Source organism: Ailuropoda melanoleuca, chromosome 1, assembly GCF_002007445.2.
Source record: "Ailuropoda melanoleuca isolate Jingjing chromosome 1, ASM200744v2, whole genome shotgun sequence".
NCBI classification, from domain to species: Eukaryota; Metazoa; Chordata; class Mammalia; order Carnivora; family Ursidae; genus Ailuropoda; species Ailuropoda melanoleuca.
Window position 1 is genome coordinate 141,029,677 of NC_048218.1, and position 12,299 is coordinate 141,041,975.

Here is a 12,299-nt window from a genome sequence, read left to right on the forward strand (position 1 = left end):
GAAGAGAAGAGCCTTGATCAGATGGACAGTTTTTAAAAACCAATTTGAATCGCAGTTTCTGCCTTAGCTCTCTTCTTACTACTGTCTTTGTAGACTTGTTTGTCCAGGTGGCGCGGCTGCAAGCGAGCCGCTGCACACGTACCTCGGCTCTGGTCTGCTTAGCTTCGGGGTGCGCTGCCCCCAGCACCTGACAGCTATGAAGATAAAGGGAAACCACGACCACAGCAAAGCTTTAGGAAAGAAGACAAGAAAACCAAGGCCATGAGAGAAGCAGATTGTGATCACAGACCTAGAACTGCACTGTATTAGGAGGCAGGAGTCCAGGAGCTGAGACTTAGGGCCAAACCTCTATTTTGAATTCCTCGGCTTTCAGATGAGGGGTTGTATTTTACACAGTGCAAAGTGACACTCCACTTTACACTTCCACAAAAACTGCCTTCTCATGTGCACGATGGGTCAGTCACCCTGTGCGTAAGTCAAATCATAGGTGTATTTAATGCACTAAGATTTGAATATATGTGTATGTATTTGTGTGTCTATAATGTTTATGAAGCAAGAGGAAGTTTTATTAGAAAGGGAAATGTGGGTTGGTAGGAGGTGGAACGCATTTGAGAATCCGATGGTGCTGCTAATGACAGCTCGCGCTTACCATGTTCTCAGGAGCTGCCCTCTTATATGGAAGGGCAGGTTGTATGAGCAGAAACGATTGTGAGTGCCAGGGACAACCGTACCTTGGAGAAACACTGAGAAAGGCCCCTCTGCAGTCACAGCATTTGAGGCTCAAGTGTTAGGAATCAGTTTCCTGCCTGGATGAATGTACGATCAGACTCCTCTCGGGGAGATGGAGGTGCAAAGCTTGAGACCACAGTCGAGAAACCTATTTTTCTTCCTCTTTGTCATTTTCTCCAATGGCTATTTTTTTTTTTTAACAACCACAACAATCTGAAGTCACCTTGCTAATTTAGAAACATAAAATATATAATATACAACATACTTACCTTTAACTTTGCTACCATAGTTATCACAGTAGAGAAATGTTTTATCTTACACAAGTGTATCATACCTTGTGTGAAATCGACCACCTCTAAGATGTTGGCAGTTTTGGACAACTAGATAATGACTTTAAAGAAGATAATATGAGACTCTATTAAGATTTTTAAAAGTCGTTCTTACCGTTTTTGTACTGATGTGCCTTCTCTAGCGTAGGGATTTAGGAAGTCCTCACATTCAGAAAAGGCTGGGAGGAGCCGCTCCCCAGATTCATTCAATAACATTTACTCGTGTAAAGGCATCAACTGTTTTATTTTTTATTGTCATATACTTCTGAATACTGAACACTTGAGATATCACTCTATCCTTTATACGTATATTTGTTTTCCTGTCTTGCTTTTGAGTATTTCCAAATACAGAAAAAAAATCTCCTTCAAATGCTGTCGTAGCCAGAAGGAGAGATGACAAATTAGAGCACTGAGACTGGGGCTCGCCAGTCCTCCTCCATAGGATCGGAAGGCAATCCCAGACCGGACCCTTCATTCCCTTTCTGACATTAGATAATGTGTACACGCCCTGAATGTTGACGTGGTGCTAGAGCGGCCGGCGCCTTGTCTCAGCCCCTGAACATCCCTGAGCCCAGGGCAGAAGGAAGCCCTGCAGGGAGGGGAGCACCTTGCAAGGCAGAGTAGTAAGGACCTTCCCATCAGTGACAGAGCTCACTCAGCAGGGCCGAGATGAGCTGGGGTCCCCAGCAGGGCCTCCACTGATTAGAGGCGGTATGGAGGATTTCAGGGCCTTGTACAGGCCCAGGGACAGCTTACGGAATTTTGTCACGGGAAGGTAGAAGGTCATTGCCCACCTGAAGGTTAATCGTTGCTGTGGGCCTGTGCACTTTCCACCGAAGGAAGCTGTAATTTGACATTTTTGTAGCTTTGTGTTACTAAGTCAAATGAAGTGGTGGTGTGTTTAAAACTTCAATTCAGGGTATGGTCAAGGGTAAGAATTAACCCCAACCAAATTCATATTCATTTTTTATAGTCTTTCCCTCCTTCTTCCTTCTGTGCTCATTATCTGTTTATAGTATCTCCAGATCTGCTGATTGTATTTGTTTATCAAAGCACTGGCCCCCATGCAGGGCTTATTGCAAGCATTTTACATAAAACGTTATTCCTTCACAGATTTCAAAAATTGTGGTATTGAAAAGTCCATATAATGATGACCTTATCAACATTTGGTTTATATGAAAAAGCTTTATGAGCTGATTTTTTTTTTAACTGAACAGGAAAAAATGCACACATTTTTCAAAATACCATCCAATTTTCAGAATAAAGAATTCTCTCTTCCTTCTAGCCCAAGATGTTTTATCTTTCAGTGGCATCTATCTCAGCAGGCGTGTGTGTGTGCATATGTGTGTGTGTGGGGGTAATAGATACTAGGTAAACAAACTGATTGTCTTGGTGTTTCTTTTGATTTGCTTTACAGTGAATAGCTTGCAGTGTAACTAAGTGCATAAACACATGCATATACACACACACACACAGCCCATAAAGATGCTACCCATTTCTCCATATCAAAACCGTAACACAGTGATTTTTAAGCTTTAGGATGCTTAAGCACTGAATAGAAGGCTTGGTCAAAATATCAATGCCAGCTTCATAGGGACAGGAGTTTTGTCTAGTTTCTCCTGTTGCCTAGTGATTGGCACCCGTGGATATTAAATAAATATTTCTTGGATGATTCTTAGGTCCCATCCCCATCATTTTGGATTTGGTAGGTTTGGGATAAAGTCTAATGAATTTGCATTGATAGCAGTTGGTGTGGGTTGGATCATTGAAGAACCATGCTTTGAGAAACACCTCCTGGTGGGCCTTGTGGCTGTGGTGACATGAACAGTCTAATTCCTGACAAAGGGTGGTAGAGTTTCCTGTGTCTGGAAATATGCTGCAAAATTACCCTGCTTTGTGGAGGAATCTGTGTTCCAACACTTGAATGTTGTCTTGCAAAGTCAAGTGCCCTATGTGCAGGCCCCTAGGTACTGGGACTTGAAGCCATGGCAAAGAAAATATTTTCTGACTTTATACTTCTGTTTATTTTTGTGAAATACAATAATAGCTATTCACATATTGTCACGTAAGGATTGAGGTTGAGTTACATCTAGTTAAACAGTGATAGCTATTATGGTACCAATGTTTATTTTTCTTAACCAGAAGACATAAGGGGCTCAGTGCCAAACCACACATCTTTTTTTAATTGCATACTTTGTAGTTTTCTTACTGACTATACATATAACCCACATGTAATAAAGTATAAAGTAGTTCAAATGCAGCAAACCTTAGTTATTATAGTCAGACAAAAAACAGCTCTTCTGTTATCAAGTCTTCCAGAAACCCTCAGCTCCTATGTTGTCTCTTTTTTGCCTAAAGGCTATAGTACCTAGAACATAACTGCCACCATTCCCAACCCTGTTACTTAGCAAGATTTGTTTCTGCAGAGGTTACTAGCAAGATGTTTACGTTAGAGAAAACCACATGTCTGCTTTCCCATTCTACCTGCATACATGCGTGGATCTTTTAGTGGCAAATGGGAACAGGATCAACTACAGAATGGAAAGGCAGCTGGTGGGTCATTTACAGGTTCATCTGGGAGTAATTGGAGACAATCAAACTAGGAATCTTTTTCAGTGAGTACATTAATCTTAATGCAGGAAAGGAACTATTTAGACAAGAAACAGTTTCAACATTTTGGATTAACGCTTGATATGGGAGCAAATTAGAGGCTGATATGGGACCTGCAGTGTTCCAGGGTAGGAAAAGAGACCAATACCCTAGTGAGGAGGGATTAGTAATGGGGTGGGATTAGTAGTGAAGGATCTCCTTGCAGTGATTCATTATTGTAGATGTGTTGTGGTTGCATATTAATTGTGTAATTAAATATCTGTATGCCTTTTTAGTGCTATTTCAGTTTGCTTTAGCCAACCCACTTGTAACAAAGAACTTTTCAAGATCTCTTTTGTAGTATAAAAGGAGTATATCTGTTACCATCAACAATTCAAATGATATAGAAAGGTACATGTAGAATATTAAATTGTTTCTGTATTCCTCCCCTCAGCTGTAACCATAGCTTGATTAGCAGATTCCTCCTTTTTTTTCCCCCCTATGCAGAGTGGGGTCTTGGCCCTTTGGTGGCAGATTAATTGGTTTGAATGTTATCAGGGGTAAGAGTAACAATGCATTTGTGATAAAGTTAAAATTGCTTTGAGCCAGGTAAACTCTATTAGGTTGAACCGTGTGAAATCGCTGTTAGTAGGTTAAAAATGTCAAATATTGGCAGTTTTATGTGGTTCAGCTCTCCTGTGAAAAGTCTTTGTTCTCTGAAGTGATTAAGTGGGCATTTGCTGTGGTCCTGTGAGACTGAATTGTGGAGGCCCCCCATTGACTGCCCTTTGCCAGTATTGGGACGGGGGATAAACAGGTGTCGATGGCAACAGGGAATGGTCGAGTCTGTAATTTCTAGTACCACATTTCAGGTTTGCGACGTTGGGGATGTTAGGAGTGCAAAGCAGGAAGAATATGCAGTGGGATTGAATTTCTGTCTATCCCCAAATAGAAAAACTTAGCTCTGGAGCAAGTAAAAATAGTAGACTTTTTTTTTTCTTTTATGGATAGAAAAATTTATGTGGTATTTGTACAGTATTCCTAACATGTTGTATTATCTTTCCACATTTGGATGATAACCCAGTGGTCAAGAAACATATCTCCAAATCTTATAATGTGCTTTTAGCTAGATTAAGTTTATATGATACCACACTTTGACTTTGTGTTTTAGGTGATCCATGACCTCTTTTTCCCATAACACAGAGCAGACTCTTTGCATGTGTGTGCATACAAGGTATAAAAAGCAGAAACATGGAGTCAGAGATACAGTTCCATTTTTTAACCCGATTCTTGCACTTTTTCATTTATTAGTTTATGGGTGTGTACGTGTTTATTTATCATATTAGATATCATTAAGGGAAGGGTCTGGAAGTAAGTAGAACCTACAGCCTTTCTCCTGGTATGTAGTTGAACGAGGCACCATACCTTACAGAACTGTGTACAAGTTAAGCTAGGAGCTGTGTATCTGTTCATTTCTCTGTCTAGACCACCAACTCTTCACAGACACAGTTAAACAAGCAATCTCGTCATTTCTCTGCATGCATTGGTTTTTCATTTGTTTGCTTTGTGGGGGGGTGGTTTGTTGGTAATTTTTTTTTTCTCTTTACCCTTGAGATTTTCCCATTCAGAATACTTTAGTTATAAAAATATTTAGAATGCACTGGCAAGTAACTTCTCATTAAAAGTAAGTAGTTTTATTATTTCTAGTATAAAGTGAATTTCAGCAACCTTAGCGCTATCTAGCTGTGGGTTTAAAGAAAAAGTTCATGTCTGTTGTAAGTTGTAGCTTGAGGTATGGTTGGCTCCTTGGGTTTAATGGGTAGTAATGTTTGTCTTCTAGAAACGTCAGGTAGCAGCCCCTCCAGTCTACCCCTCTGGAAGACATTTTAAAAAAAGAGAGAGGAAAACTTGAATACATCACTTCCTTCCAGAGGCTAAAGGGGGAGTGAGCAAGGATAGGTTCTCTTTGTGGTCTGTCCTTTCCCTAATAGGATATTATGTAATGACTTAGAAAACTGATATATTAAAGAAGGGTTTTGTCCTTTCTTTCTCTATTCATTGCTTATAACTGATAAGATGAACATACTCTGGGGTCGCCTGGGTGGCTGTCAGTTAGGCCTTGGACTTCAGCTCAGGTCATGATCTCAGGGTCATTAGAGCCAGCCCTCTGTTGGGCTCCATGCTCAGCAGAGAGTCTGCTGGAGGATTCTCTCCTCTCTGTCCCTCTGCTCCTTCCCCTGCTCATGCATGAGATCTCTCTCTTTCTCTCAAATAAATAAAACCTTTTAAAAGAATGAACATATTCTGAATTCTTCTATTAACTCAGAATTTATTTAATAAAATGAAATTGGAGTTCAGGTGAAATTTATCCCTTCCACGTCAGAGTGGAAATTGAAGATGTTTTTTTCTCAAAGTGGGAGGTGGAAGTTTTAATACGATCTCGGATATCTGAATCCTGCTACCAAATGAAGGGAGGCTCCCTGTGTCCTTCTCTCGTTGTGGGACTTTGTCGGAGGCACAATTATCTTTATGAGCAACAGTGTTTTTTCTGTTTTTGTATTGTTTCGACATCACAGTCTCGAAACTATTGTTAGAATTTTACCCTCAACCCTTAAATTACAAGTCTTTTGCATCACGTACAGTTGAACTTTGTCAAACCTCAGTGGTGAAATGAATTTAAAATGTTGCCATATGTTTACTTAAAATTTGTGGAGAAACCAAGTGAGAAACCAAGCATGCTGGAATTATTAACATTAATGTTACAGGATTTGTTTGTCAGTAAACGATGAGAAATAGCATGTGTTATATGCGTGATATTATTAGGATTACATGGAGTATTATTTTGACAGTGTTTGTCTTGAAAAGGGAGACATATTGGCTTTAGAACTTGTAGGTGCTAATCCCTGGTCTGACTTGGCAACCCAGGAGACTCACTTGCCTTGGGAACAGCAGGAATTACAGTTTCTGGCAACATGCTGGGAGCACTGGCTGCTGCACTGGCAGTCTCCAAACTAGTCAGGTCTGTCACCTTCCCCAATGTTGATAGAGAGCGTGGACAGTTTTCTGACCTTCGATGCCATTTGTCTGCCATCAGCTATGAAATTAGTGGTTCTGTCCTTTTTCAAATGCAAATTTATGATGTTAATCTCCAAAGAAAGAGGGTTTGCTTTCAAATACAGATACTGGTACCTGTTTAACTGATACTGTACTTTAAAAGTGTATATAAATGTATTTAGAAATCTAAAATCTATAGTATTGAGACGTACAAGAAAGAAATGTGGAGACTTTGAGTCTTCTTGTAGAAATGGTCAAAAATATATAAAGGAATGACATGACTTTTTTCTATAATATTTGTCACTGTCAGGAAAAAAACCATTTTTTCCCAAGATGAATGATGGCAGAAATTTGATTTTCCTGAAATTGTAGGAAAAATGCCATGGGAAATGATGAGTGTGAAGACATTACTTTGAGAAATGAGTAACAATTTAGGTGTAAGTGGTGAGAGAAAAAAGGTGGTAATGGGGTGGAGGTTGGGGGGGGTGCAGTTAAAAAAAATCCCAAGGCAAAGGATCCTCAGGGCCTGGGATTCTTAATTTAGTGGAAGCTTCAGTACCTTTTTAGGGTTATTACTGATAAGGATGGATCCTTACTGAATTTGACAGGCTAAGGGGATAACTTGAAAAATGAAACTGGACAAGATTACAAATCCTATTGTATAATATATTTCCAAAAACTTGCCTCACAAAGCCAGGTTGCTTTCATGCAACATGGGATCCTTTAGGTCCTTGATTCATTTCCTATATGCGTCCTGTACGTGGTGGGTGTGAAGTACCATACCTGGTCATCATTTTCAAATACCCTGTTGTGGTTTGAAATATTGATCTCAGAGGATGAATCTCCCTTGGAAGTCTAGTGCAGGCCAAGTGTCCTTTTTTAAAGTGAGCAGATGTGAAGTTGGTCCCCAGATTAATATCTGAAAGCTGGCTATTTAATAAAGTTTTAATTGTTTAAGGCTGATGGGCCAGTTGAATAATTAAAAGAGGGAAGATTATAAATTATTGGAATTAATAAGACGAAACTCTATCATAAGTATATATGATAGCTGTTCCTTCACTGTTTGTGTACTGCGATTTTATTGTTGTAATTATTTTCCCATGTGTGCTAGTTTACAAAGCTCAGATAAAATAAATTTATAGGTGTTTTTGCTGTAAGGTTTTTAGTGTATAAAACTAACTTGCCCATGGTAGGTGTATGTGAGATGGAAAAGAAGCCTCACTGTGTAGCCTGGACTTGTCTGGCCTTGGACTATACACTGCAGTTACTGATTGAGTTTCAGAGGGAACACGCTTCTTATTGTCTTCCAGTGTGTTGGAACCAGCCACATGAATTAATTCTCTTTCTGAATGACCTTCTTTGGACCAAACACATGTTTATTAAAATTTGTCTTGGGATTAAGGAATATAGTATATGGTCCCGAAACAGTTTTGCCTTCAGAAGTCTACAGAAATTCATAGCAATAACAATCTGTCTAATAAAACAACTGCTCTCATTCATTGAGCTCACATGAGAACTTAACAGTCTATATGCTTTCTCTCTGCCTTTCTGGGGAATGCCCAGTGTAGCCCCTCTTGCATGGTGATTACATATCTAAAATATGATGCATGATATATGTAATATCATTATACTTGAGTAAAATATTAAATAATCTAGATTTGCTTTTATAAAGTATGCTAAAACATGGGTATATCTCTGTTTTTACTTTTTTAATAGACTTTATTTTTTTAATGCAGTTTTAGGCTCACAGCAAAATTGAGTGGCAAGTTCTCATATATGCCCTGCCGACCACCATCTACCTCCTCCCTACCCCCGCCCCTAAGCCTCCCCTACTATCAACATCTCTCACCAGACTGGTACATTCCTTACAAATGGTGAACCTACACTAACACATCATTGTCACCCAAAGTCCAAGGTTTACAGTAGGTGTTATAAATCTTTTTTTAAAGATGTGGTTTTGCAGTATTGTTGGGTATCAAGAATTTATCCAGGGCCATCAGTGCCACTAACTAGGTTCTTAATAAATACTTGATGAATAAATGAATGATCACAAGTTCTTGACAAAACACATGCAAGAACATCTTTCTTTTTTCTCTTCAGGTTGTATACCAAAAACCAATATTGAAGGTTAATTAAAATAAGTAATGATTGAGGAATCTCCTGTTCATTGAATATTCTACTTGCATGGTCATCAGTATAGGGGGAAATAATTCTGTTTATTTTTGGTCTTACTGAGGAATGAAAAAGAGTTTATCCTTAAATTAATACTTGTGCTTATGGTATATACAGTTCTCATATACTTATTTAATAAGGACTTTGATTATTTGATAAGACTGGTTACTTCCATGGTACCTTATTTTTTACATATTTTTTCTTGTCTTCTGTGGTTCTTTTAGGCTTACATTAGAGTTGGAAAGATGTAAGACTAAATCCACCTATTATTTAATCAATAAGTAACGCCTTGTAAATATTTCATGTCTTTTTACTCTGCGATTCCATTTTTCACAATTCATTATAGGGAGATAAGTCTAAAGAAATATATATTTTTAAAACCCAGTTATGTCCTTTGAGATATTATTTATAAAAACTGCAATCTAAAGGTATTTATTTATTTTGGGGTGAGCAGTCTCACAGTGAGTCTGATGGGGGAGTGGATTTGTCTCATTCCTTTATTTAATTAAAGAGGGGAAAAAAAGACTTATGTGGGGGAAGGAATGGAATTTAAGAGGCAGAACCAGCCGTTTCTTCCCCAGATCTTGAAATTGACAGCATTGCTAGCTGGTCTTCTCTGCATTTTTGGAAGGGTGGATATCAAAGGGTCTGGTGTTGAGAATGAATGTTATCTGTTAACAGACTGAGATCTGGGGCTAGTGCTAGTCTCAAAGTAAAAGGAAGATAAATCAAAGGAGGAGGAGCTGCCAGATGGTAGCAGGTCCTTTCTCATTCAATGGATATTAAAAGAATGTGTGTGTGCGCCCACCAGGGAAACTGAATGAATGAGACTCAGTAAATTTATTGAGTTGCTACTATGTATCATGCCTTGATCTAAGACAAGAAGTTTGGAGGACAATCCTAATCTTGAATCATTCCACTCACCCTTCTCCAGGAGTCATAAATCCAACACAGAAAGCAAATAAAAACACACATGACCCACATCTTTAAAAGCATTAGGAGGTGCCACAAGCCTGTGGCTGCAGAGTGGTGCAAGGGAAGCTTTGGACAAGTTTAAGACATTGTGAAAAAGAGTAGAGGGGTGTGGAGGACTTAGATGAAGCCCAGACAGAATCACTCCAGAAGGAGAAAACTGGGACTCCATGAGGTTCGCAGCACTGACTACGGAAAAGATCAAAAGTGAGTAGGATTGGAAGTGTTGGCTGTGAGAGAGATGCAGATATATAGGGAAAAGATGGTACCTCTTGAAGATGGCAGTGGAAATAAAAAAGGAAAGAATAGGGATAAATTAAGGATCCTGTAGAAATGAAAAAGAACCAGAACACCCCAAACTCTCCCTTTCTCCTGCCAGCACCATCCATAATACCTATGTAGAGCAGAGAAGAACTGATGTAAGAGAGGACTCTCAAACTAAGAACACAGTCCCTTGAATGAATAAGAATAGAACAAGCACATCTATATAACTGCTGTAAAAATTAAGAAAATATAAAACAAATGTATTTCAGCTGATAAAAATGCTTTTCAAAAAGCAACCATAAAATTAACGAAAACTGTACACAACAGACTATAATTTAAATTAAATTTTCTTATTCAGGCTCTTGGATATGTGAAACCTAAAAACCCCCACCTTGAAGTGGTAATACAAAAGCTAAGAAGAAAAATGCACAAAAGCCAAAATGAAATGAGTTATTTGAACTCCTGGAAATATGAAAGAACAGACAAAATCAAATCAGAAATGAAGACTAAGTTACAAGATGCCCAAAGGAAAATAGATTGAAATGTCAGGTGACCCAATATATTTATATTTACATTAGATGTAAATGGTCTAAATATCAGTTAAAAGTCAGAGGTGGACAGAATGGATTTTAAAAAGCACATGACCCAGTGATATGCTGTTTATAAGAAACTTATATATTCAGATCTATGATATTGGTAGGCTAAAAGAAGATGTAAAAAGATACATCATCAAAAACAAGCCGGAGTGGTTATGTTACTATCCCATAAAACAGGCTTCAGAGCAAAGAAAATTACCAAAGACAGAGAGACATTATATATTTATAAAGGATCCAGTTCACAAAGAAAACATGGGAATCCTAAATGTATATACAGTAAACATCACACACAAAGCAAAAACTGGCAGAATTCAAATGAAGTTGACAAATCCCCAGTTACAGTTGGGGTTGTCAACAACCCTCCCTTAGTCACTGATAGAACCATTATTCAGAAAGTCAGCAAGTACAGGGAGGAACTCAGTGACATCATCAAACAACAGAATCGAATTGGCATTTACAGAACTCTCCACCCAATTTCAGCAGAATATATTTTCCATACATATCCATGTATACCAAGATAAACCACATCCTGGGTAATGAAACAAACGTAACAAATTTAAAACAATTGAAATCATGCCAAGTATGTCCTCTGGCCATAATGGAACCTAACTAGAGATTAACAGCAAATAACAGGTGAAATAATTGGGGGGGGGCTTCATCTAAATGAAAACCCTGTTGCACTACCCTTGATTCTGAATGGTTATTTTTTTTTTAAAGATTTTATTTATTCATTTGACAGAGAGAGAGACAGCCAGTGAGAGAGGGAACACAAGCAGGGGGAGTGGGAGAGGAAGAAGCAGGCTCCCAGCGGAAGAGCCTGATGTGGGGCTCAGTCCCAGAACACCGGGATCACGCCCTGAGCCGAAGGCAGAAGCTTAACAACTGAGCCACCCAGGCGCCCCCTGAATGGTTATTGGCTTGGAAAATGGGAGAATAGATATCTTATCTGACAAAACGATAATGAAACATATCAGTTGATTATTACCCATGTCTCGTTGTCTTTGTTTTACAGCTTCTCTGTTAAAAGGACTGAAACATGCTAACATAGTGCTGCTTCATGACATCATCCACACCAAGGAGACGCTGACACTTGTGTTTGAATATGTGGTGAGTAAAATAAGAATTCAGATTTTACAAATATAAATAAAATTCTTATAGTATTATGATAGGTTCTTATTTAAGTTGCTGTACTGAAGTATTTTATCTAGTAAGTTTGTATAATTTTGAAAAATCCAGAAAAATGTTAAACTGAATTTTCATCAGATATATTATCTAATAATAACCTACTTGTCACTGGATATGCTGTAATTTTTCAGTTTATCAAATAGGATTAAACAGCATGACAGTGATCACTCCATCAAAGGAAGCTCACAGACAATAATCCCCCCCCTCCCCTTTGGACTTATAACTTGGTTTCTCAGAGGCATTCTTTTAAGGTTTTTTTTTTTTTTTTTTTGAGGGTGGGTGGAGGAAAGCCTGATACTTACAATTTAGATTTCATAGTTTTCCCCCTCAGTTTGTATTTCAGCCATTAATTAAAACTTCCAATTTGCATAGCACACAATGTAATGATCTTATTGTGTTGAGAGTATTA

At 38.5% G+C, this 12,299-nt stretch overlaps 1 protein-coding gene across 3 annotated transcripts in view; it reads left to right on the top strand.

Moving 5' to 3' along the window:
- CDK14 (cyclin dependent kinase 14) overlaps positions 1 to 12,299 on the top strand; it is a 546,012-nt gene that overhangs the window by 215,371 nt on the left and 318,342 nt on the right. For all 3 annotated transcript variants that reach the window (XM_034667605.1, XM_034667608.1, XM_034667609.1), the window contains one exon: positions 11,718 to 11,812. In XM_034667605.1, coding sequence (XP_034523496.1) covers positions 11,718 to 11,812 — 95 coding nt within the window. The remainder of the gene's footprint in view (positions 1 to 11,717; positions 11,813 to 12,299) is intronic.